Source organism: Falco punctatus (genome assembly GCF_963210335.1).
Source record: "Falco punctatus genome assembly, chromosome: 1".
NCBI classification, from domain to species: Eukaryota; Metazoa; Chordata; class Aves; order Falconiformes; family Falconidae; genus Falco; species Falco punctatus.
In genome coordinates this window covers 85938653-85964350 of record NC_137580.1, presented here as the reverse complement: position 1 = coordinate 85964350, position 25698 = coordinate 85938653, and the positions used below count along the sequence as shown (strand labels likewise).

The 25698-nt window shown below is 42.7% G+C and overlaps 1 protein-coding gene across 20 annotated transcripts in view; it reads right to left on the bottom strand.

Moving 5' to 3' along the window:
• FBRSL1 (fibrosin like 1) overlaps positions 1–25698 on the bottom strand; it is a 547777-nt gene that overhangs the window by 160234 nt on the left and 361845 nt on the right. For all 20 annotated transcript variants that reach the window (XM_080373488.1, XM_080373505.1, XM_080373495.1 and 17 more), the window contains one exon: positions 20958–20987. In XM_080373488.1, the coding sequence (XP_080229614.1) occupies positions 20958–20987 (30 nt within the window). The remainder of the gene's footprint in view (positions 1–20957; positions 20988–25698) is intronic.

Genomic DNA, 25698 nt, shown 5'->3' with positions numbered 1-25698 from the left:
GATAAACACAACATTGTGGTCTAAAGTCCCACCCTGCTCCCAGACTTCATTACTCAGAAACATCACCATCCTCTTGGCAAGGGGAACAGAGACCAACTGGAATGCTTCTAAAGGTTAAACGCATGAACCTTTTGTCATGTTAAAAAACAAGAAGAAGGGGAAGAAAAAAGAGCACTGGCAGAGGAGAGCACTACAAATCAGGCCAACTGACTGCTCAGCAGAAACAGAGGGCAAAGGGTTGGGTGCACCATTATCCGGCAGGGAATACACCATCCAGAACCACTGTTCGCACCGGGCGTCCGCAGAGAAAACAATCATTGGGATCGAAAAGCCCTCAGAGCTAGCAGTTTTTAGGCATGGATTCTGTATCAGGAAATGCTGGATATTGGCAGCAAGCGCGTTACTGATACAAATGATGAAACAGCAGGGTTATATGAACATGTCTATCTCCAAGGCTAGAAGAAAGAAAAGCTAAAATCTCCAAGGCCCTTTTTGGAGAAGAATCATAAAAGCTACAGGCTGCATTTCCCAGGTATTTTGTATCATGATTAAATCTGTTTCTAGCATTACACCTTTAAGAAAGATCAAAGGTAGGGAGGTGAGGGAAGGAGGTACACCCTGACTTCCACTAATTGAAGCAAGCTGAAGCCTCCAGCACGCACCTTCTGGGTTCTCCGAAGTTTCCCTCTCTACCTCAGCATTTCCTTTGCCCTTCCCTGCGGCCTCCCTGCCCCAGCATTTGCAAAAGCGAGTGCATCCAGATGACTGACACAACAGAGATGCCTTTCATAGCTGCCTGGGTACAGAAGCAGGAATAAAACCATCCCAAACCTCAGTATAATCACAGGCAGAAACTTGCTGCAGTTCCTCCACTGTTTAATTTCTGTGCATCATTTCTTTTGTCTTTAAGAAAGGATGTCAAAGAACACTGAGGTTTAGGACCTGTTAACAACATATATGTATCAATACCAGTGACTGTGAAACACTGCATGCAACGCATCCCAGCAACAAAACCTGTCAAAGCAAAGCCGCACCGGGAAAAAACTAGTTTCTCAGCAGAACTGTATGTGCAGCAGGGTTTTTTGCCAATCTCATCCTACCCCAGACCAACCTAATTAAGCTGCAAGAACCTGTAGTGTAAAGATAACCATGGCATCCCACGTGGGGCTTTGTAATAACCTGAGTCAAGTGTGATAACACTGACAGCATCATGGATTCTGTACCGAGCTAAACAAGTGTACCTGGATACCTCTTTTCTTACCATTTACCTTCTCCAGTGCCTCTGCTTCCTTCTCTTGCACATCTGTGCTTTGATTATAAGCTCTTGGGGAACTCCTGGGAGGCACTGGCTTCCCCAGGGAGGCTGTGAGTCAGGGTCTGCACTAGCCTCTACGGAGGCTGTGATTTCCATCTACTCATTCCACTGTGCTTCTTTATTAGCAAGGAAGAGAGTTCCTTGTAAATGCCTCCAAGGGTCAAGCACAACTTTGCCTTTGATGCTTAATAAAGTTTTGAAATCAAAACCACTATGTAAATGTTGTTCTTATTATCAGGTAGGTGTGCTCTGGTTTTCTTCCAGTAGAGCTCAGCTGCTGAAAGTGGCTGGTATTAGAAGCAGGTCTTGGATGTTCAGCATTCAGCTTTGCAGGGAGAAGACTGACATAAGACCTTGGCACACAGCAATGAAAGAGGATGCAATCTGATTTGGCAAATTAGCCCCTGGGATGATGCAGTTGCCATATGTACCTAGGTGCCAAATTTCAAATGGAGCAGAGTGACCTGACCCTGACCTTTGGCTCAGAGCGCTAAATTCCCTCTCCAGGGAGCCTCTCTAGCCTGAAGCGTGTTTCAAAGCTGTGAAAAGAATAAACGTATTCACCTGGGGGATATTTACAGCAGAACATTTGTTTTCACTTATGCTGAAATCTAAGGAGAGTTTTGGTAGAGTCCCTGCATGTCATTCATTCCAACAACAGGTTTTGCAACTCTTCTTATGCAGGTGTCTGAGGCCTGTGCAAATCTCTGGCTGACCACAATTATCTGATGAACTCTCTTCTAGACAACAATTTGCCCAACTTGTGATTTTTCAAACAGAAGCAAACATCCTCTTCTTTCTCACCGCTTTCCAAAGGCAGTACAGTACAGTACAAACAAGGAAGCTGTCAGTTACAAACCTTTGCCACTTTTAAAAAATATACTCAAGAAGTTTACAAGTAGCATTGCAAATAATTTAACCTACACTTTCCAGAAGCTGAATTAAGTGTTATATTTTTTTTAGTCCTTGCATTGCAAAGTAGTAGTTAGCTTGCTAATTAAAAACAATTGCTTAATGGGTCATCAGACAGCAAGTTAGACAGGTTAGATGGAAGAATGTCTATTAACTAAAGGCAACAGTCAGAGCTTTCTGAGCTTCAGACTAGCCTTATGATACCCAAAATACAGAAATAGTAAAGAAAGGTAAGAGAAGGCAAGTAAAGGTTCAACAACAAGGCAGATTAGTTACAATCATTCTACGACACAAATCAGCTTTACATCTTTAACAGTCCAGTTCGGTAATGCAATGCCACTTACACCCCAAATGCAACCTCCATGTGGATCTGCTTTCACTTGGCTTTTGGCTTTAACATTTTAGTCGACTCGAATAAATTTTTCTAAGTACCCTGGTATAGACACAAAGCCAGAGATCATCTCAAACACACGCCTGATCTTCTAGAAAGCAGCATCAGTCCTAGAAAAAACTGCTTTCCTTTTTCATAGCCCACTCAAATATCAGTGGTTTGAAAACTTACGCAAACACTTTCTTCAGATTCAAGTTGTGCTTGAAAGAGATAGTAGAAGTGTTCAGAGAAAAGGTGAGAGAAGAACTGAATGCAGCATTATGGGCCATGTGGTAGGCTTTGGGAAAGGCTTCCATTTAGCCAGCTAGTAGAAATACATCTTTATTTTAAGGAACTGAGTCACTTCTGAAATGCATCATTTGTTTAAATTACAGGAAATAAAGGTTTACAACCAGGGATGAGCTTGGCAAACCTTGTTAAGAAAAAACAATGGTTTGTATGATCTGCAGAACCTGATCTCTGAAAGGCTGATACATCCCTAAAAGCAGCAGCAAAAGAGGAGAGAAAGCTTTACTAAACTGTTTCTACCCATGTTTCGCATAGAGAACATCTGTTTGCACCCTAAAACGTACACAGGCATTTGATAAACACTTTCTTTCTTCTCACTTCAGGATGGATCTTTGGCTCTCACAAAAATTGACACTACTTTTTATATAGTCTCACTCATTTCAAGTGCCATACAACCAGGCATGGCAAAAATAAATGCTTAAGGATACAAAGTAAAGCATTTAAAAAAAAATAAGAGAAAAAGAGTTGTCCACACGACCTTAATTTAGCTCTCCTTTGCACGCATGCTTTAGTTGTGTCATAAACCCCTTTTTCTTTTAAAAATCTGGCTCCCTCATTTCCTCAGCAAACCCATCACAGGCCCTGGTTCCCCCCATCACCACATCAGGCCCACACATCCAGCCTGCGGGATCTGCCACCTTCCTCCACACGGCTGGATGCCAACAGGAAAAAGCTATAAGCGTAAACGGGACACACTTTTGCCAAGTACCATCTTCTCCGCTCCTCTGGCAGCCAGGGGGAGAAGTGGAAGATCACCCTGTGCTGAAGCATTTCAGCTGAAATCTACCCAAATAATTCAGTGTGAAGAAGATTCTCAACAAAGAAATTCGCAGTGATGAAGTCTGGCCAGATCGTAGGCACATGAAAGCAGAGACTCATGGTATAAGGCGTAAGACAACCTTAACATCTGGCTTTCCTTAGTGTCCTGTTTACAGAAGAGTGGGAAAGACCTCTATGTTTTGTGACTTTGAGAAGAATGAAGAGAACATGTCTCTCAAGCTGCCCCAAAATAAACAAGGATAATTTGTGTATCCAAGATGACAATAAAGCTTGTCAGTGAGAAGCTTCTAGCAGAGAATGAAGTCAGCTGCACATGACAGAGACAAATGCCATTTCAAGGAAAAAAAGTTGTGCTGAGATTGGACAGGATTTTCCATACTCATCTTGCCTTTAGAAAATAACCCTGAACTTAAGACTTAGAAAAACACACAGAGACAAGCATCTTCTACCTTGCCTTGGCAGCTTCAGAAGAACACTAGGAATTAATCATAGGTACAAACAAAATACTCATTAAAAAATCCTTGCTGCATGACACAGACTGGAGCAGAGGATGCACTGAAACTGATTCATGAGCAGTGCCTCTGAACCTGCTACTGTAAATGTCATTTTCCAATACCTCCCCATTCCTACCAGCAGGCTAAAGCAGCAATTAAAAAAGTGGGAGTGCTCTGCAAGCCTTCCCTGTCTGTAACAGACCCACATCCAGCTTTTTATTAGGTAATCCAATTACTCTGATGTGACCTTACTCCATACATTTATGTCTAGTCAGACTATAGGATAGACTATCAACCTGGGCGTTTTTCTTACGATGCAAACCTCTCTTCCTCTAGTAACTGAGGCTATTACAAAACACGGCATCTCTCCTTTGCATCTCCCCTTCTCTGATCGGGTTCCAGCTGGCTGGAGAGCAATTACACACCCAACTGCAAAGGAGAACAGGTCGAGGCCAGTCTCCCACAGCCACTCCTCGGCCCATGCTTTCTTCCAGGCTTCCCCCCACTCCTGAGAGGAGGTCCCTAATAACATCCACAGAGCTGCCTCATTGTTCCCCAAAATTTTCCTTTATGACAACGTTGTTGATGGCAGATAGGTCTCTTGGGTATGATGAGGCCACTGCTTACCATGTTGGCTTATGGGACCTCTTCAGAGCACAGGCTTCCTCTCTCGCTTTTTCCCTGGAAGATGAGCTCCCTGGAGCAGGGACAGTTTTTTGTGAAGTAAATAACCTAGTGTGGATACGGTCTTTGGCCAGAGCTCCTGGGGGCTTTGATACAGCAAATAACACAACGGTCATTTCCAGCATCACCCAACAGAGCTTTCTTCGGAGATCAATGACGGAGTTGCAAGACTGACTATCAAAGCATCTAAGCCACAGCCCCTTCTGCAACAAGGGTTCATAAGTCTCTTGCAAATAGATCCACGACAGAAGCTCTGAAGAAATTGGATTCCTAGCCCATGTGTGAGGCAAATCCCAGTTTATACACCATTCGAAACAGGCTCTTTCAAAGGGTGCAGGGCTTTTGCTTGGAAATAAGCCAAGGGAGGACCTTGGCCTGTATCCATTGACCTCTGATGACAGAGATTAGATAACAAGTGAATGGAAGTGCTTTCAGCGGTGGTGTTGTGTGCTGAGAGACATATAAAGAGTACGTATCATGGCAATACTTAGTATATAAAAATCCCTGGAGAGATTATCCAGTGGAAAAAAAAAAGTTTTGATATTCCCCAGTTTGTTACACTGATTTTCCTGACTTTCTTGGTGTAAAGAACACTTTTGCAGGTTTCTCCTGCTCTGAAAAATGCTACAGCCTCTGCAGATTCCTGAAGAAACCTGTAGTTCTCGATGCTCAAGGGGCACTTCTGAACACCCTTTATTTCATTCTCTTCAATGCTTTTCACACTATACTTTGACACGAAGGATCTGATAAAATAAGACCCAAAAGCTAGGGCACAGGAGAGGAAGGCATGCAGATGTAAGAGCCGGCACATCTATGGCCATGTGAAAATAATAAATAAAGCCAAAACCAGTAAGGGAGTTTCTAAATGTGAAGGATCACAGTAGCATGACTAGAGAGGTTCATCAGGCAAGGGTTCACAGGCAAGATTTCTCATTAAAACAATTGGGTTTTCTTATTTTTTGGACAGTTATATGACACAGCCCATAGAATTTGTGCAGGAGCCAAAATTTTGAGGGACAGGCGCTTTGTCAGCCTGTGCTTCCCAAAACACTTTGGGCCTTTCTGATGCAATGGAACTGAGTAATCACTGCTGCTTAACACCCCAACGAAGCTTACAAACCAGAAAATTGTGCTGTATTAGTGAGAAACAGGTATCTAAGGCAGGGTTCACTTCAAATAGACACGATTCCCCATGCAAGTTACAAAGCTGTGCAAAATGTAAGAGGCTTGTTTCATTTGCTAGAGCTTTTGATCAGCTCCAGGCAGAGGAAATGCCATAGCACTTGTAATAACTCACACAGAGTTTTTGTCATGCTTCTGACCAAGTCCGCCTGGTTTTACACTCCTTTCTTTTAATTCAACACAAGGATGATTACACCTTTGGGCCTGGGATTATTTCTAGTTGTATAACTTCACAACTTTCACCTTGCTGTGTCTTAATGTCTCTGCCCAGGTCAAAGATGTGTGTAGACCTCTGCCCATGAGAAAGCCTATCCAAGGCAGCTTCCACAGCAGGGGAAACTACTGTCTGTCTCCTCGGTGCCTAGTGGTGCCACTGGATGCAGGGTCTGCTACAAGCTGGACACCATCCAAGCCACAGGCACCAGCCAGGTACAGTCCAAAGCTATTCTCCCTGCTACACGTCTCCTTCACCTCCTACAGGCAGAGGCAGCTGCTATGAGGAACAAGGAATGGCTCTTCTCTGAGCGAAGCTTTTCCGAGCCCTGGAAACATCACAGCTGCCTTCATGGAGCAGCTGATACGCACAGGAATCCCAGTAATCAAATCACAGCGGTGGCTCCAATGCTATTCCCCCACCGCCGTATGAAAGGCCACCGGGTGAGGATTACCTAGGACGATTTAATTATGTGTGAAAACAGCTGCAAAGCTTTACGGGGTTTTAGGGTTGTTGTCTTTTGGATAGGAGGGGGAAAAGGAGAAGGAATTAGACACAAAGCAAGCTGGATGTAGATGATCTGTGATGGCAGGGAAGCACGCTGTCATACACACGAGCAAAAGATTCAGGTATGACACATACAAAGCCGGTTTTTCTCGAATGGTTTGCTTTTCATGGCTTGTCACCTGGAATGCAGCCGGTGTGACCCACTGCATCTCCCGCAACTCCTAGTGCCACGAGAGATGACACCTCTTTTTCTGTATCCACCTTCTTTATCAAATGAGAAGGCTACTTAGCCACCATTTACCTATACTTCTGTGTTAAAAGACCACAGTGGCCTAAGGGGAAGCGAGGTGTACTCTTGCTGATACTAGTTGAAATCTTGGTTATATTTAAATTAAAGATAGTTTATTACTGCCTTTGAACAGGCCAGAGTTTCACCCATGAGAATACAGTGTCTGGAGAACAGAAGGTAACAAAGTCCAAACACACCATCTTTTAAACCACCTTGTCTGAGATATTTTGCCCTCCTTGATTCCACTAAAAGGTCTCCATGCCTTGCAAGTATCTGTAGAGGAAAACAAACCACCACAGAGAATACTTCACTTAGTATTAACTTTCATAAGGCACGATGAGAGCTCATCAACGCAGTCTGTAAGCTGGTTGATTTAAGGACTCCACCAAACATGTCTCACACAGGAATTACAATACATGTGGTATTTGTTTGGTTTTGTTTTTATTTCAATTTTATTTCTGGATTCTACTTTGCTTTGTAAGTTATTTTTCTTGCATGACAAGCAATATCCAATTATTTATGCACTCTTTTTTTGTTTTGTTTTAAGTTGACATTTTGCCCAAGCCTAAGACCACAAGATGCTTACTAGAGTGGTTCTCCTAGCTTCAACGAGGTCTTCTGTACTGCTGGCTTTTAAAAATCAGTACATACTAAACCTAGTACACATAAACCCAAGGCATACAGTTAGTGACACCAGCCACAATTTCTCCTCCACATGTGTACGTGCATTTGCTCTATGCACAATGGTGTTTCCAACCTGAAAACAATGCATTCAAGGAAAAAATGTGGGTTTGTGTGATGGGATTTCCAATGGAGCCTGAAGGACTTTGGTATCCTCAGACTATAAAGAAAGTCCAGAGAACAGAATGCTTAACATCGTCAGCCTCCTTTGAATTCCCAGCCTTACTGAACCAAGAATAAAGAAAGCCTGGCCCATAAGCAGAAATCCACTAATTAAAGAGAAATGGGGCTTATTTGTCTTGGTTTCTGAAGTCACAGTTCTCCACTTCTGAAAACACAAGTTTCTCACCAGTTCTTTTCTGCCCTAGGGCTGTGACCTAAGCAGCTTAAATGATACACAGATTTTGGTTGAAATCTGCTCCTTATTTACTGGACTTCAAATGTGCAAGCAATTACTGAATGGGTCTCGTTTATTGAATAAAAGTATTTAGGCATTATGTTTACAAAGGCTTAGAAACATTAAAATCTAGTGAAAAACAATTATTTTTACAGAATACATCTGCAAGCAATATGAAGTCATTTTGTTTTTGTAAATTTCTCCGTAACAGACTTATGGTTGATGTGGAAAATGTTCACATTGCAGCAGTGAATTATTTTGAAATGCCAAACTTAATAAAGGAGAAATTACTGCAAATAATATCACAACCCTTAAGGAGAAAAAAAAAAAAAAAAGCCAAAATACCAGTGGTTTCCTGACTAGTCAATCCTCTTCAGATTGGCAGACCTCTTCAGACTAATCAGGAAGAGTTAGACAAATAGTTACTTTATTACGGAGGCTGTCAAATAAATCAGAATCTGGCGAGCAACTGTTTCTGAGCCCTGCAGCCTGCCTGGCTTCTTTTCTTGTAAAACCAAGGCAGTTACAACAGACCCACGTATGTGTGTGTGTGTCTGCAGAGCTACGTGTAAGCTTCAGGCCTCTAAACAAAACTTCTTCCAAATTTGGGCCAGCATTTGTCTTGGCTTCCCCAGGTTTTGTTGTGGAACATGGCTGAGAGAAGAAATGTTTTCTAACCAATTAATTCAAGTAACTGCTGTTATTCTTAATGGAGAGCTCTGAAGCTCAGCTCACAAAGGGTAATGAGAAAATAATGTTTTAAACAACATCATCAGAGGAATTAGGCCACAGACTTGAACTACATTATCTGATTCTCAGCGCAGAGTTATTTTGCCCCCAAAATGTTTGCTCTTTACAGTGGCACGACGAATGGGAATTTTGCCTAAGGTACAAGCCTGAGACACGGCCACAACTGAAGGTCACAGAACAGCAAGTTTCAGCAACCAGCCACAAGAAATGGTTGCTCATGCCACTACACCCCAGACTCCAAACATGCTTCTAGCACTGGTAGGCTTTGTATGTTTGAGAGTGAGTGAAAACCCAAGGTCTTGTTTTAGCACAGCACTGGGGCACATCTAACGCGCCGTCCCACGTGGTACATACTTCAGCATGTATTTAAACTGATGCTGAGGAGACTTAGGTACATAATTCGACTTCAGCATTACTCAGTCATTCTGCTGAACAGAGGGAAGAAGAGTGCTGCGTCGAGAGGCAGGTAACAACATCACCTTTTGTACCTCCACTCAATCCATTCTGTGTTGTTTATCCGTGCAGAACGGTATTGATTTGAAAGGCAACCACAGGGCAGGGAGATGGCAAAAAGGAGACAGGGCAGGGAGGGAGGAGGAAAGTTTGAAATTAACATCCAGACTAGGTCTAATGAACTCTGGGGCTTACAGTCCTGTTTCAAACATTTTCAAGCACAGCTTTTATACAGATGTATACATATGTATCTTTTATACAGAATACATTCACCAGCTCAACAGCCAAGAATTGTAGTTGGAAACTGTACGACTGCCCGGGCAAGAATTGTCCTTACTTCTGCCTCTTTTACGTTCACAGCAATACAAACTGGCAGTACTGACAAATCAATTCAACACCAGTGATGTTACCGACTTGCTAAGAAGATGGGATATAATAACTTTTGAAGCTAATAAGATGGCTTAAAAACATCATTTTTTTACACTGGACCACATTAAAAGCAAGCAGCGCAGATGGACTTGCACCTGCTTCCAAATGAAAGTGGTAGCTAGTGCAGTGCTATTCTTAATACAAATTAACTTTCAATACAGATCTGCTTTAGTTCTAATTGACTTTACAGTGCTACTAAAAATAACTATTCATCTAGCTGGCAGGCATACTTCTCCCCTTCTCCATATGGACAGGGAACACTACAAGCACCTCAGTGCGAGTGGCATCAGCCTTTTTCTCACCCAGAGCAGTTTCCTACTCCCTCTGCCACTTTTTCCTCCATGGGGCCAATGGGGAACAACTGCCCACAGCTGGTAGCAGGACTATTCATCACTGGGATATGTCTCCTAAAAGTGATTTATTTGATGCAAAAGCCACCCCCATAAATTTAGGTAGCTGTAGCCTATGTTGGCATTCCTGTAAACATGTATGAAATGAACACACCACCACAAAGTAAGTTCAACTGCTCCCCAACGGGAGCCCGCATGCCTGTTCCTACACTGCAAGTACCAAGTAACCCACTCCTCGAGGGAGCAGCTGGCTTGGAGAGGGGATGCTGAAAGTGTTCATTTCTCATCGCAGTGCACGACTAGGGCTGACCTCCACGAGACGGAGGGCTGCGGTGGGCGCAGGGCAACCTGCACAACTGCCAGTGGTAGCCCCCTCATGGCACATGGGTGAAGATGCAGGAAGCCGCCTCCTTCACCTCTGCTGGTGCAGGTCCCCACTAGTACTGTCTGTGCTGGGACGAGCATGTGCCTGTGCCCCACTCTGTGGGCAGGCAATGTGAAGGGCAACTGTTATCCTCCTTTCATACACAGCCCATTTCCTTCCTTCTATATGTCAGATTTATTTTGAACTTTAAGCAAAACCAAGTTTTTACTCACGTTTAAGGCATCTTACCCTTCCACCTGGTTTATACTGCACATCACCTATCGTCCTGCCATGAGCCAGGTTCTGAGTGCTTGAGCCATTGATGGCTGTTGATGGTGATGTTTGAAGCAGAAACAAAGTCAGAGCTGCAGACTTCAAAAGGCTAAGGGTAATTAAGAACACAGGTACTGAGGGAGCTCATGGAAGTGCTCACCGAGCCACTTTCAGTCATTTAGCGGCAGCGCTGGCTAACTGGGGAGGTCCCAGTCGACTGGAAGCTAGCAAATGTGACTCCCATCTACAAGAAGAACTGGAAGGAGGATCTGGGGAACTACAGCCCTGTCAGTCTGGCCTTGGTGCTGGGGAAGGTTATGAAGCCGATCATCCTGAGTGCCATCATGCGACACATACAGATCAACCAGGTGATCAGGCCCAGTCAGCATGGCTTTATGAAAGGCAGGTCCTGCTTGACTAGCCTGATCTCCTTCTATGACAAGGTGATCCACTTAGCGGATGAGGGAAAAGCTGTGGATGTCACCTACTTAGATTTCAGTAAAGCCTTTGACACCATTTCCCACAGAATTCTCCTGGAGAAACCGGATGCTTAAGGCTTGGATGGGCATACTCTTTGCTGGGCAAAGGACTGGCTGGCTGGCCGAGCCCAAAGACTGGTGGTGAATGGGGTTACATCCAGCCAGCAGCTGGCCACAAATGGTGTTCCTCAGGGCTTGGTACTGGGGCCAGTCCTGTTTGATATCTTTAGCAATGATCTGGAGGACTGGTTCGAGTGCGCCCTCAGTAAGTTTGCAGATGACACCAAGTTGGGGCAGAGTATTGATCTGCTGGAGGGTAGAAGGGTCTGCAGAGGGATCTGGGCAGGCTGGGCTGATGGGCTGAGGCCAATTGCATGAGGTTCAACAAGGCTCAGTGCTGGGTCCTGCACCTGGGTCACAACAACCCCACGCAAGGCTACAGGTTCAGGGAAGAGTGGCTGGGAAGCTGCCTGGGGGGAGAGGACCAGGGGCTGTGAGTCAGCTGCTGGCTGAATATGAGCCAGCAGTGAGCCCAGGTGGCCAAGGAGGCCAACAGCTTCATGGCTTGTATCAGATACAGCATGGCCAACAGTAACAGGGCAGTGATTGTTGCCCTGTACTTGGCACTGGTGAGGCTGTACTGTGAATGCTGTGTTCAGTTTTGGTTCCCTCACTACAAGACTGACCTTGAGGTGCTGAAACATGTCCAAAGAAGGGCAACAGAGCTGGGGAAGAGTCTGGAGAACAAGTCTTAGGAGGAGCAGCTGAGGGAACCGGGTTTGTTCAGCCTGGAGAAGAGTCTCAAGGGAGACCTTATCATGCTCTACAACTACCTGGAAGGATATTGTAGTGAGGTGGGTGTCAGTCTCTTCTCCCAAGTATCAAGCAACAGGATGAGAGAAAATGGCCTCAAGTTGTGCCAGGGGAGGTTTAGATGGGCTGTTAGGAAAAATTTCACCTGCAAGGGTGGAACAGGCTGCCCAGGAAAGTGGCTGAGTCACTGTCCCCGGAGGTATTGAAAAGACACGTAGGTGCGGTGTTTAGGGACAAGGTTTAGTGGTGGACTCGGCAGTGCTGGGTTAATGGTTGGACTTGATGATCTTAACCGTCTTTTCCAACCTAAACAATTCCACTATGATTGTTTTGACTGAACACAGACACATACACTTCTTCCAACCTTGCTCTCCCTCTCTGGAGTCACCTTTTAATTTGTTGCAGTTGCACAAATGATCTCTGTACATTGAGAGTTCAAAGGAAATAGCCATCCAAAAAACATCTTGATACTCTCACCACCTTAAAAAGACACTCCTCTGATAAAGTTATGAAAACAGGCTCTAATGCCTTAGAAAGAATAAGACTTCCAATGTAATATGTAAAGCTTTATGACTTTTTAAGAAAGCAAACCTAAAACATATTCCAGTTCAGCTAAAGGTAATTATTTTTTCAGGAATCATCTATCACCAGCAGAGACAGTTAGGGCGTAGAGGGCAAATGTCCAAGGGTTAGTTTTGGCTGAGACAGCACAGTCTACCATCCAGACTCTCATGGAGAGGGGTCAGACACAGAATTGGACAAGAGCAGGAATGTGTGTCCTACAACACACTTCTGACTGATTCACTGTGGGACTGCAAGTAAGCTGCATTTTCTCCGAGCCTCAGTTTTTTCAGTGGAAAATGCTAATAAAGATGGTTATTTGATTTCCTAACAGATTTTGGATAAAACATGCTTACAAATAATTTCTCTGTGTTATTTGTACTCCAGGAGTGACCATGAAATGCTAGGTCATCTCCTCCATGGGAGGACACATTCTCTGTCTTATGGATCCTAAAATGTAACATTTGCAGTAAATACAAACTACCACTAAATGCACACCATCCTACGTATAACATTTGGCCGGCTTTGTGGGGAAGAACCACAGATTAGTCTTTGTAGGCAGCTGATCTCATGGAGAAAACCACCAATGCGAGATCGGTGGCTTACAGCCCAGAGGCCAGCAGCACGGGCAAAGCAGAGGAGGTGCAAGTGATGCCGTCAGAGACATGGGAAAAGGTACTGTGGTGCAGGATCTTGAAAAACAGGACAAGAAACTCACATTTCACAAAAAAGGGAGATGAAAAATACAAGGACAGGAGCAAGACCTTTTCAGTGGGATATACAATGTCTTTTTATGGGGACAAGCTGAATAACCACGATACAAGAAATTCTGCTTTCTTCTGCTTCACCTTCTGTGGGTAGGGTGAGGTTATCTAAAGATTTAAAGAGGGGATAAGTGACTGCAGTCACTCAGTAACCAGGATCTGTGTCCATAACATATAGTGACATGTATGACACACACTGGCCACTGCACTCACTTTTATGGCAATTAATAAAATGAACAGACACTTTTACTCTGCACTTTTATCCTTGCATGATACCCTTAACTCAGTTTATGTATGAACAGGATCTCTTTCAATTTTAGGCTAATGTTCTTTTATATTTATAACATTCAGGATAGCTACACATGGTTGATTACCTTTAAAACACTTATCACGATTCCACTTAAAAATAAATGAATCCCATTTAAAAGTGACTTGTCCCCATCTTCTAGCATTTATGGACAAGGACATATGGGGCTGATTTCTCTCATTATTAAGCTGCATGTCTGAGGCTTAAATCATTTAAATTATTCATTGACAGCAATTGGGCTACTCATGCAAACTCCCACTTACATAAGGAGTCCCAGTGATAGGACCAGTCAAGTGGATGAAGATGGCTGAACAGATTTTGGGATGCACTGAACATCCACAGATACTGCTAACTTTGATAGAGTGAGGAGTACTTTTGAAAATCGGACCCCATCTTCACTGATAAATATAATTTAATGGGGACTTTCAACATGGTTATTCTGAATGACGTTTTCTTCTAAGGTTACCATGACTGAGGTTCTGAGTGGCGACCAGTAGGCGTTGCAGTAAGATGAGTGTGCACTGATTACCATAACACCCCCCAAGCCTGCTGCAAGACATTTCTAAAGCACCAAGTTACAGCTAGACTTTGTTTCTGGTGTGGTTCAGGGTGTTTCTGACAGTGGCCAGACACAAGGTGGACATCTCTGCAGAACCTAGGCTTTCATGAAGAACCAAGCTGGCTAAGCAAATGAAGCAAAGCATCTCCAATTATGGATACTACTGTTCCAGCAACAGTGAAATCTGAGACAGGAGATGGATAATTCAACTGCACTGTTGAACTTGCACTGCAATAGTCCAAATGGCAAAGGCTGTAAACATTTAAAACTCTGCTAAAAAGCGCCTTTCCAGCCTATCACAGGCTACTGTGCTGTCTGACCGCCTCCCCAGCGGAAGACCCTGAGCTAACTGTTAGCGTGTTTTCAATCAGTGGAGTCAGAGTGAGAGAATAGGAATCACCCTTCATGGAAAAAAGAAGCTGAGGTTATTCTTCGCAGTATTTTATTTTTAATTAAAAAGACATGTTTCTTGCTCTCTTCAGAATGAGCCCAAGGAATATTTGTAATCATTTTCAGGTCACATTATATTCTACATATTGCAGGTGATTTCACAGCTATGTGGGCAAATTACTATTTTCCTGGACAGCTAAATCATTATCAAGGTAACAGCAGACAGCAAGCATCACCAACATCTAGCAGCTATAATGCACCTTAGGAAAACATGGTTTAGCTCTTGGAAAACAACACTTTCATATTTCAGCCAGATCTCCTCTCTGCCCTGCCCCAGCATGTACCAGCCTTTGTCCCTATATGTGATCTTGATGGTAAAGATTTTGTTTTGGTTTTTTTTCCCTTAAGAAAGGCAAAAAGCTTAGTAAGTCTTTAAAATCTCAGTTCTTAAGGCTGTTAATATTTCACATTGCCAGCAGGGAAAGGAATTAAAACTGCCAGTAGCTATCCAGATAGATTTTAAAATCCCCTTCCCTCCCCCTTCCCTCTGCCTCCCTCAGCTTCAGAGGATATTTTCCCCGCAAATTGGTTTTAAATTAAGGAAGGTGATGAAGGCAATGTGCCGTCTCAGCATTTTCCCAGGTGCACTTAATCTAATTTCATTAAGGAGATCAGGACAGATGATCGCTACAGTCGAAACATTAAGTCTGTCCATTTTTGTATAAAAAAACCATTAAGTCTGTCAAAGTGTCGGCGGGTGGGTTGTTTATTATTGGAGATGAAGGCGCGCTTTGCTTCCCCAATAAACTGTCAGGAGTAGTAAACCACAAATTAAGTCAGCTGCTGCCAAAGATTTAGGCAAAGATCTCCAACTAATTTTGACACAGGTGTGGGAAAGGCCAAGGATACAGAGGCTGTAAGGTGGTCTGTATGCTTTGGAAACCAAACCTTTTGTGTGTGTTGAGGTATTCAATCTGACCCATGGAAGAATGTAAGCCTGGGCATCAGTGGATACAATCAAGCAGAACTGCTGATGCTTCTGACACTTTAGATGCAGTGCTGATGGGACAGCATGCACCACAGAGCCCAAACCGCAGAGTTTACCTTTGCTTTAACCTGCACTCACCCTGCCAAGACTCATCATCTTGTCTTATGCCAACAAGACTCATAAAAGCTCCATTCAAGCCACTGCTCTGTTCTGAACTTACGCACAGCTTTGACTAAAATGTAAAATCACATTCCTCAGATAATCAGATATCACACAAAATTAGAGGAAATCCATCAAAATGCAGAAACTATGGAAGGCTACTTAATGGTCAAGAAGGAAATCAAGTGAAGCTTTCAGATTGGATTTTCAGACACTACAAAATCAAATGTGAGCCATTTGCTCAGTGCTTTCTTTGACTGACTCCACTCCCCACATCTTGACAACCTGTGTTTAAGTCCTGTATGTCCTTTTCCCCTAAAACATGATGAGCATTCTCTGTTCATCCACACAAGTGAGTTCTTGGTCAGGCTCCCACTACCTCCCCTTTCATGTACCATCTTATGCTTTCCACATAACTGTGTCCTTGTGCCAAGGGAAAAGCTGCTGCAAGGTCATTTTCCTTGTCTGTGGCTTCCCAAATGTCAAACCGTCACTCTTCACGTTTTGACTCTTTCCCAGCTCACCTCTTCTTCCCAACACTGATGCTCAGTATTTATGTAAACTCTCATCTCTCACTGGTCTGACTCAGTCACCCCTTGGTCAAACTTTCAAATAAGTACCTTTATACTAATTAGCCATTGTGCCTTTTGCTACATAGAATAATTTCCTATTCATAAAGCTACCGAATTTTGCCTCTCAAATGCCTCCTAAACATTCCCTTTTACCTTAATACCTACAAACCCAAAGCTGGACAACGAGGCTGCTGACACACTGAACCAGTGCTGCTGTTAACAGTACACCCCCATTTATCTGAGTCTCTTCACTCTAATCTCATCCTTAAGCCATGAGCTGTTGTGCCTCTATACAGCACATAGCAGGACGGGGACCCAGCCCGTGGTGGAGCATCACAGCACTACCGTGTTGCTCTTCTCCCACGCACCAAGTGCTAAATCGCACCTGCTCATGCGCTGCTGCACGCTGCTGCACCTACTGGGACTTAGAAATTAGCACAGCAAACAAAAATATGGCAAGGCTGAATTCGTGTCACCACAAGGAGGGCCTAACAAACACTCTGTGCTGTTGCAGAAAGTAGAGTGAAAACACTGTTTGAGAAACCTGACTTCCAAACTTTTTGCTTCCATCTTGGATAAGCTTTACCTGTCTCAAGGGTTGCTTACTATAACTAAAATACAAACACGAACTACATAACAAATATATGGTAAACACTGGTTCAACTTTGGAATACAGCATCATCTTTTGTACATCTTACTTAGCACCACATTAAACAAAGGAATGCCTGATCCCTAATCCTTGGTTTGGAGAGCTCACTTACACTGCAGGGCCATGTAATTAAACTGATAACCCACAATTTCACACACAGCAGACGGAAGTCCAAGACTGCAAGAACACGAACACTGAATTACTTTTAAAGAAAGAAACAGGCTTTTTTAAATGCAATCTTGAACACTGTTATTAAAAAAATGAGAGCAACATTTTGGAGTAACGAGCAGAGATTACTCATTCCCTTGTTTTACACAAGTTGACTTTTGGCTTTCTGCAGAACACCATTTAACAGAGCACATTACCAAGCTGCTAGCCACTTTTCACAGTGATGCTAAAGCAGGTAAGAGACAATAAGTGGAACTGTTGATGGTTTATATTACTCTATTATGTTAATGTTCACTAAAGTATGCCATAAGCTCTCTCATTACATGTGTATAAACCAATTCTCTGTGGTGTTATTCCTGTGCTAAATGCTATAACTACATAAATCTTGAATTAATGGAGACTTTATAGTTCCTGAAAATGAAGGGTAATTGCTATCTGTTAATGCTGTTGTTGCTATTAAAGGAAGTATATATTTTCAGTAACAATGTTTATGGACCGTGAGCCTCACATCGCAGCTATTGCACAGTGCAGAGATAGTGTAATACAATTATCAGACTAACTCCCTTTCTCTCCCTCCTCCCTCACAAAAAGCACGTTATCATTTCCACAGCTCCAACAAACTACCCTGCAATTCTCCTAACACTTGCAGAGTCCAAACCAATGTCCTTCAATGAACACGCGGTAAAAGAAACAGGATTTGCAGTTCCATCTCTGGGAACGCATGATTTGCTAAGTTTCTCGCTTGTTTAAATGGCTGGACAGCTCACTTTATTAGTTTGTGTATCTTGAACAGTTCTTTGAGAAGCATGTGGTGACAGAATGATAGGTGTGAGAAAGTATCATCCCACTTACTTCCTTTGAGATTTCAGCAGTGATGCAGAAGTGAAAGGCTATACTTGGCCAGAGACAGTTCTGAGAAAGTGGATGGGATGGACAAGTCCCCAGCCTTGAGCTCCTCTTCTCCGATTATTAAAAACAGCAGCGCACTGTTTGGAAACACTCTCACAATCTGCTGTGAAACTGTATCTTGCACTAAAGTAATGCTCCTTGATTCCGATATACCGTATGTATGACTGACTATGCTCAATTACTTTTCTCCCCTGGAGTCCTGCACGACACTGCACAAGGAAAAAACCAAAACCATCAGGAGCGTGTTTATATTTTTCAATGCAGTGAGAGTAAAGCCTTAATTTTACTGTAACGTCTATGTTTTAAAACATTAAGAGCTCAATAGCCCATATATCTATCAACTAAATAAATAGTGGATAATTAGTAGCATGGTACAGAGAGAGAAGTAGGAGGTAGAAAATTTCAGTTTTGCTTTGAGCTCTATCAGTGACTCAGTTTATACTTGTACATGAACTATTTTTTTGCCTGCTTTCCTCATGAATTATATGCAGATGACAGTGATCCGCTGTTTATGACAAACAAAAAATTTTATGCAAATCAGAAGTACATTAGTAATTTCTGCCCTTCCCTTCATTAGTGCCAGCATGTAGGTGTACCTAGAGAAAGTTGCTTCTTGCTGACGAAGCAGGAAAGCAGGACTGTTGTGTAGTGCTGTGAAATGAAGCCGACCCATCAAATAATTCGGGAAGCCTGATGCTGGGCTAGACACTATGTTTAATACTCCATCAGGCTGCAATAGCCAGAGAGTACTATTGGAAGATACATTTTACCAACGCATGGAAGGGGGGGAAAAGCACTCTTCAGTGTAATCCCTCAGGACATTCATGCCAATATCTTTATAGCTCCTTGTTGCATCAGCCAGGTTAAGTTTTAGACAAATATTGAATGTGTTTCCAGGGGAGTACAGTATGTCAGGAATCAACAGAGAGCACCAGGCTGCCCTTCTGTTCCCCAACTGGAAGGCAATGTTGCATTTACATTATCCCCATGAAAGGTTTGAAACCTCTTCATTTCAACCTTGGTGAGTTTACATGTCTTTGTTGACAAAAAAAAAAGCAACCCTACTTAATTCCAGAGACCTATTTAATAGAACCGATGTCATGTCTTATGTCTCGACAGATCAGGCAAGAGAGAGAAAGATTATGATCTTGTGCCATTCTCCTTATGAAGAAAAGAAATGTTATTAGTAAGGTGGAGTCACCTTAAGGAGAAGGTAGCTGGGAAATACGTGAGCCTAGAAGGTCAAATTACAGTTATAGATATGTAAAGAAATGCCATTATTAATGGTAAGGAACACTATAATAGCCTTTCATTTGCTGTAAAGGACAGTAAGTTACCAGTCAAACACAATGCAGCTTCCTCTGAAGGTAACCTCAGATCCCACATTCTGAAAGCTAATCAATGTTGTTCAGATTTCAATTTCTTCTCTACAAGGTGAAGTCAAACCTAATCTAACAAACGTCAGTCTCAGATGTAATGCCGCTAGCTGGGTCTACCAGTGTAATTTAGATAATCATTAATAGCATAGCTGTATAATAAAACTACATGTCACTTACAACTTCATCTGAGGTTTGACTGGCAGATCTTTAAACAGTTTTCTAAGTGATTGCTTTTACTTTCTTTGATTGGGCAGTCTAAGAAATGTTTTAACCCCATGGTATCTAAGCTTCTAGGGAATAATTTTCCACCCTCACCATCTGCTCTGCCGCTGTGCAACCTTGTAGAGAAACAGAACTTGGGGCGGGGGTGTGAGGCAGTTTCAGGGTTTGACTTTATACATAGATATGCACGTATGAAATAAAAAAAACCAAAAACATGTACAGTATCTTTTATCCAACATATATGATTAAAATGTTTCACTCTTCAATCAAGCCTTCATCTCAAAACACAGCTTTTTCTATACTCCAGGGATATTTGGTATCTGACGGGATTTTTAAAAGAAGTTGAAGAAACCTTAATGCTTCCCAAGCTCTAACAGTATTAAAAAAAAGAAAAAGACTTAACCAGAAGAAGCTTTTAGTGTAGTCTCTTGAACTCATAGTAACCTCTGATGTATGGCTGCAGCCAAGCATGCTGCCAAGGAGACAGGGCTATCTGAAGTCAGCCTTTACTTTTGTAATGCTGATCCAGTAGAAACCTCCGTGCCACAGCTTCTCATGAATGAATGCAAGAGACTGGACAGCCAAAATATAATAAAAGTTTGATGAAGACCTAATCTGAGACTGCCAAGTTTGATCTGCCAGAAGAGAAGTCAGCAAGGGATACTCAAGTTTTTTATACATTTGATGCTTAAAAGCACGGTGCAACTGTTGCAATGTAGTGGAACTTCTCTGCTTTCCTTGCAAAGGTGAAACAAGAAATCCCTAAGCAAAACCACACAACTACAACCTTTCAATGACCAACCTCTGTATTCAAAAGAAGGTCAGAAAAATCATTGCTCCATGATAAATATGCATGCGGCATGACAAAACACTCCTTGACAGTTACCACACTGCCTTTGAGGGTAGGTACTGGTTGTCCCATCTTCTAAACTGATTACAAAATCGACATCTCCAAAGGTTACAATAAATAAAATATGGGCTCCTGTCAAGTTACTGGAGGTGAGTTCCTCTGAACCAGCATTAACACTATGACTCGGGTCTCACCAAACGCTCACGTAACCATCGAGAAAGACTATTATGTTAATGGGAGTTTCTTCCCTGTAAACAAAAACTAGTCAAGACCACAGAGTAACTGATCCAGTGCTTTTTCATTCAATTCTAGATATTTTTAAATTTGACAGGAAGACTGGAGGAAAAATATTATTTTCAAATTCATTCTTATTTTGACTATGAGGGAATTTCCAAGCTAGTGAAGAACATGAAAGAAGAAAAAATTCAGTCTTACCTTATCGTCAATATCACTCTCGCTGTCACACTGTGGATTAGAGAGAGAGAAAAAGACTTTGAGAAACACCTTTATGTATAGGGATCTTTAGCATCATCCTCTTAAATCTTTAGGATAGCTGTTTATGATGTTCTCAGTTCAATGAAAAACACTTTTGATGTCTGCAGTAATGCCTTTTAGATTGCTAGCATAAACTAGACAAAGCCAATTTCTCTCATACAAAAATATGGTATACTCTTATTGGATGGGGGAAAGCAAACTTTAAACAAAAAAGACAATCAGCAACGCATTATAGTAACAACTGCAACATGAATGCCACAACAAAAAGCATGCCTTTTTATCATCCCAAATTGTGGAATATTATAGTAACAGTTTTGCATTGCTTCACCTTGATAAGCACTTTGTCATCTAACAAGGAAACTGTGAAACTGGCAATCAATTTCTAGTTTAATGAGTGGTACCAAGAATAGTAATTAAAATACATCATAAATTCTGGTACATTTTTTTAGTTTGAATGAGATCATGATCCCAAGAGGAAGTGTTTACTTAAAGAGTTTTAGAGTGTAATCTCTTACAGCCTCTGAAAATGGAATGTTCTATTTTCACAGCACAAATGATGGAAAAATAACTTGAGCACTGACCATTTCAGGACATGCACATCTCATTGGCTGTCGCTGAGAAGGATTTACAGTTGCGAGCAAAACTAAATCTCCTGGTGCCTGTTACACTCACAGAAGGTGGACAGTGTATTTTGTAGCTTTTGTGCCCAATAGGAATTCTCCCCTTCAGCCAGCTGCTGACGGGGCTGGTCTGGTGGGTTTCCATAACTGGCAGCACCCTACTGAGTTCACTGGTTCAACCAGAGGGGACTGCAAGCCAGTGATGACAAGCGACAAATGTGGAAGCGGTCCCTGTGCACGCGCATGCTTCGGTGTCATGAATGTAAAAAGGAGGAATAGATCTGTTTGGTCATTTCATCCAGATCCTGCTCCTCATGGAGCAGGGAGGGGGGATCTTCGCTGTCACATCTTTTTATCCTAAAGTTACAAAGCAGAAACTTCAGCTGCTACATTCTTAGTTTTCTGCAGATTTTTGAGAGGTGAGTCTTCTATTTAGCACATGAAATGATCGAGTCCAAATACCTGAGGAAACTTTAACTCTTGAATTCCCTGAAACACACTGAGCACATGAAGAACCATGATCGGGTCTCCGATGGTGATTCTGCAGTGAAGGTTGCTCAGCTTCCCAACTAACTCCTTATTTACATTTAATGCAGTGGAAGCAGTGGAAACACTTAGCTTAAGGAACCTGTTTTTCTATATTTTTTAACTAAGCAGAACTCTCTTTCTTTTGAAACTGTTTTAGGCTGCCCCACCTGATCCACAGCATGCTTTTCACAGAGAAATCCCACTGTTTAGAAGGACGCGCACAGATCTAATTGTATTTGTAACCACCCCGGGAAAAAAATAACCTGAAGCAAAAAGGAAGAAATTACAGGAAGGCAGGATGCTGCTCTGCAGGGGCTGGGAAGCGGTGGGTGGGCAAGTCCTATGGGAATAACCAGTGTTAATGCCAGCAAAACACATTAAAGCCTAGCCAATTACTTTCTGCATGGAACAAGAAGATCAGATAGCCACGTCTTTAGCAAACACCTCTCTGTAAGCCGCTCATGCTTTTTGGGGGGGCATTTATTCCATCACTGAACTTCATGAACATTATAGGAAACACAGATTCTGTTTTTTCACAAACTGGATATTCAGTTCAAAAGTTAAATCAGTCCTGATAAATCATCATCATCAACCATTTACTGACTCTCCCAAACCCATGCCACATAACCACAAACAATTAGAAGTCTCTGCTCTGGGTCTGGAATGGGACTAATTGTCCATCACCACTAAGACATGCTGAAACAGGTTGGCTGGGCAAAGGCTGCCCTAGTACCTGCTGCATTTGTGCTTGCTCAAGACAGTGCTAATTCATGCTGACAAAGCAACACATTCATCAGAAACGAGGCTGGGGCTGGGGGAAGATGCAGTCAGAGCAGTACACTTCTTATTTACATGCTCCTGAGAAATGCTGGATGACTCAAGGGAAGCCTTTCACCTCCACCGTGTGTGTGTGTGTGTGTGTGTGTGTTCAAATCAAGCCAGAATGCTACAAGGGAGTGTGCTTTCCCCCCAGATGACTAGCATAATTGAGTGGGTCACAAAGACCACGTTACTTTACTCTTTAACCCTGCTCTACACTAAAGTATCCTAGTCACCATTTTAATCATTGTGCTCATGCAACCTGCACACTCAAATTTTAGAGGCAGAATATTTTGATGATGTGATTGAACCTGCACAGTTCAGATTAAAGCATGTTATAATGGAAATACATCTATTACCAAAATGGCATAAAAATTACTTAGCATACTCAGCCCTGTGTTGCTTAAAATTGTATGCTTAGGCAACACCAATACAAATTTTAAATCTTACACAGACTTAAAGAATGATATACTGATGTAATAAAAAAATCAAATAAACTCAGAAATATATTGACTAGAAAACATGCAAAATTATCATTAAAACTCTGATGCTTTTGCTTGTGAGTCCTGGCTCAATAAAACTGCAGTACTGTAAACCTTAATAATTTTAGCCTAAAAATATTTGAGAGCAGATGCAAACAGATCTTGGGAACTTTAGTAGCCATTATTATTCAAATACAATGTAGTATTTTATTCTTGCTCTCTGGTTTTGTAACAAAATTTGCCTTCCTGTTTCTTACTGCATTATGATATTTAAAAAAATGAGAGCAGGCTTTTTCTTGTCAAATACAGATTTGACCTCAAAAATTTGTATGCCTATAATGAGTATAAAAACCTATTACTGATGGTTCACATTACTAAAAGGTGCAGAACTGCTTTATTTAGATGCCTAATTTTGCTTTGTATCAATATGCAACTTTGTCTCATATGTAGGTAAGTGAAAGTTGCAAAAAGCCAGCGAACCATCAAATCCACATGCTAAATTTTATGAACAGACATACCAAAGAAGCAAATGTCTGCTCTCTGAGGATACATTTTACACCGTTCAGGATCTGTAAATACTCCATAATTAATTGTTTTTAAAATGGAAAGGACAGTAAAAAAATTTGTTTCATTTTAGCTAACATCTTCCTTACTTTAATCATGGCTGCATCAGACTTGCAACTGAAGAAGACAGCGGGGCTCCGGATGCAGATCCACATGCAAACACAGCTCTGTGTGGATGCAGAGCCCACTGTGCAGCTGAGACTGCAAGATGGGTGCTTTAAAAACTGTATTTCTGACAGCAAGTTGCATAATTTCTTGTTTGCCTTATGAAATAGCTGTCTTCTCCCACCTCTCCCAGCCACGTGGGGCTCAGGCACACAAACTGTCCCTGCCTCGACTCCAGTGGCACGGCTTTTAAACCACCAGAACTCCACATCATAATTCATCTGGGAATGAAGTCCCAAACCGACCCAAAGCTACTAAGTGGTCTACATGATGACAGATTGTGGGGGAAGAATTAACATACCATTATTTCTAAAATTTGGACTTCTGCTTAACATACAGCATCGTGGAAAATGGAGAGCTCGAGACTCGTGGCTACCAACCCATGTTAATGTCCCACCAACTTCTGAAGAAAATAAAGCCAGCTTTGGTGGAGAAAACTCTCAAGTTTCAGAATTAATTTAGGTTTTCTTCTTTTCATTTAAAGAAGCAGGCCCGACATTCGCGTCAAGAAACAGGAACCCACAGGCTTCTGGACATGCAACGGCACCGAAAAAAATAATGACAACAAAACCAAATCCGCCCAGACAGATGTGCGAAAACCAGAACCGCTGCTGACCCCTCCCCTTCGGCGTGGTGGTGTTAGAAACATGATTGCAAAGGGCTGGTTCAGTTTCTGTGGTAAGAGCCTTCAGTCTCGGCGGTCTGCTCCTGGCAGCCTCCTCGCCTCCGCCCTGCAAAGCCCTGGGTCAACACAGACAGACTGGGGCTGCTGTGCTGCACTGCTGGGGTGCTTAAATGAATAATGAGGTCACTAGAGAAACTTTAGTATGAATCAGAGGATTTTTCTGTGCCTTAAAAGACAACCTAGTCCGGCTGGGTGAGGAGGAGGCTGGTGGCACTGCCTGCGAAGGCCCTGCTCCTGCGAGGCCAGCGCTCGCCTCCCACGCAGCTGTTGTCAGGGGGACAAAAGCCCTTGTCAAAACAGAAAAGTTAAAGAAAATGTGGAGAATGGCAACTGTTGACAGCTATGGGGGCTCATTGAAAGACAAAAGCTTCAATTACCTGGATTTTTCTAAAGGCCTGTTAACACTCCTGGTCTATAAGTGAAACTGTAAACAGCCATTGTGCAGGGTTCATAAAGGCTCCTAAAAGGATTATTCACTGGGTTGTGCCAATTGCCTCTCCATTCCAGCAGGAATGTTTGCAAAGCCGACCTCTAATTGTGCCCCTTTTGGGAAACCATTTCTCTCAGTGACAGATTCCAGTCAGAAAAACGGCTGGGGGGTGAGGCGAGCAGGAGCACCCCCTCAGTGCCAGTGTGCCAGGGCAAGGCCTCACCCCGCCATTTCCTCATCTCCACCCAAGCAACCTAGTGATGACCCCGTCCCCTCCACCCCGCCGGCTCCCCCAGTCCCCTCCACCCCGCCGGTGCCCCTGTCGCACCCAACAGGCCTGAGGGAGCAGACACAGGGCTCCCACACGTGTAAGACCAGGCCCTGTTGC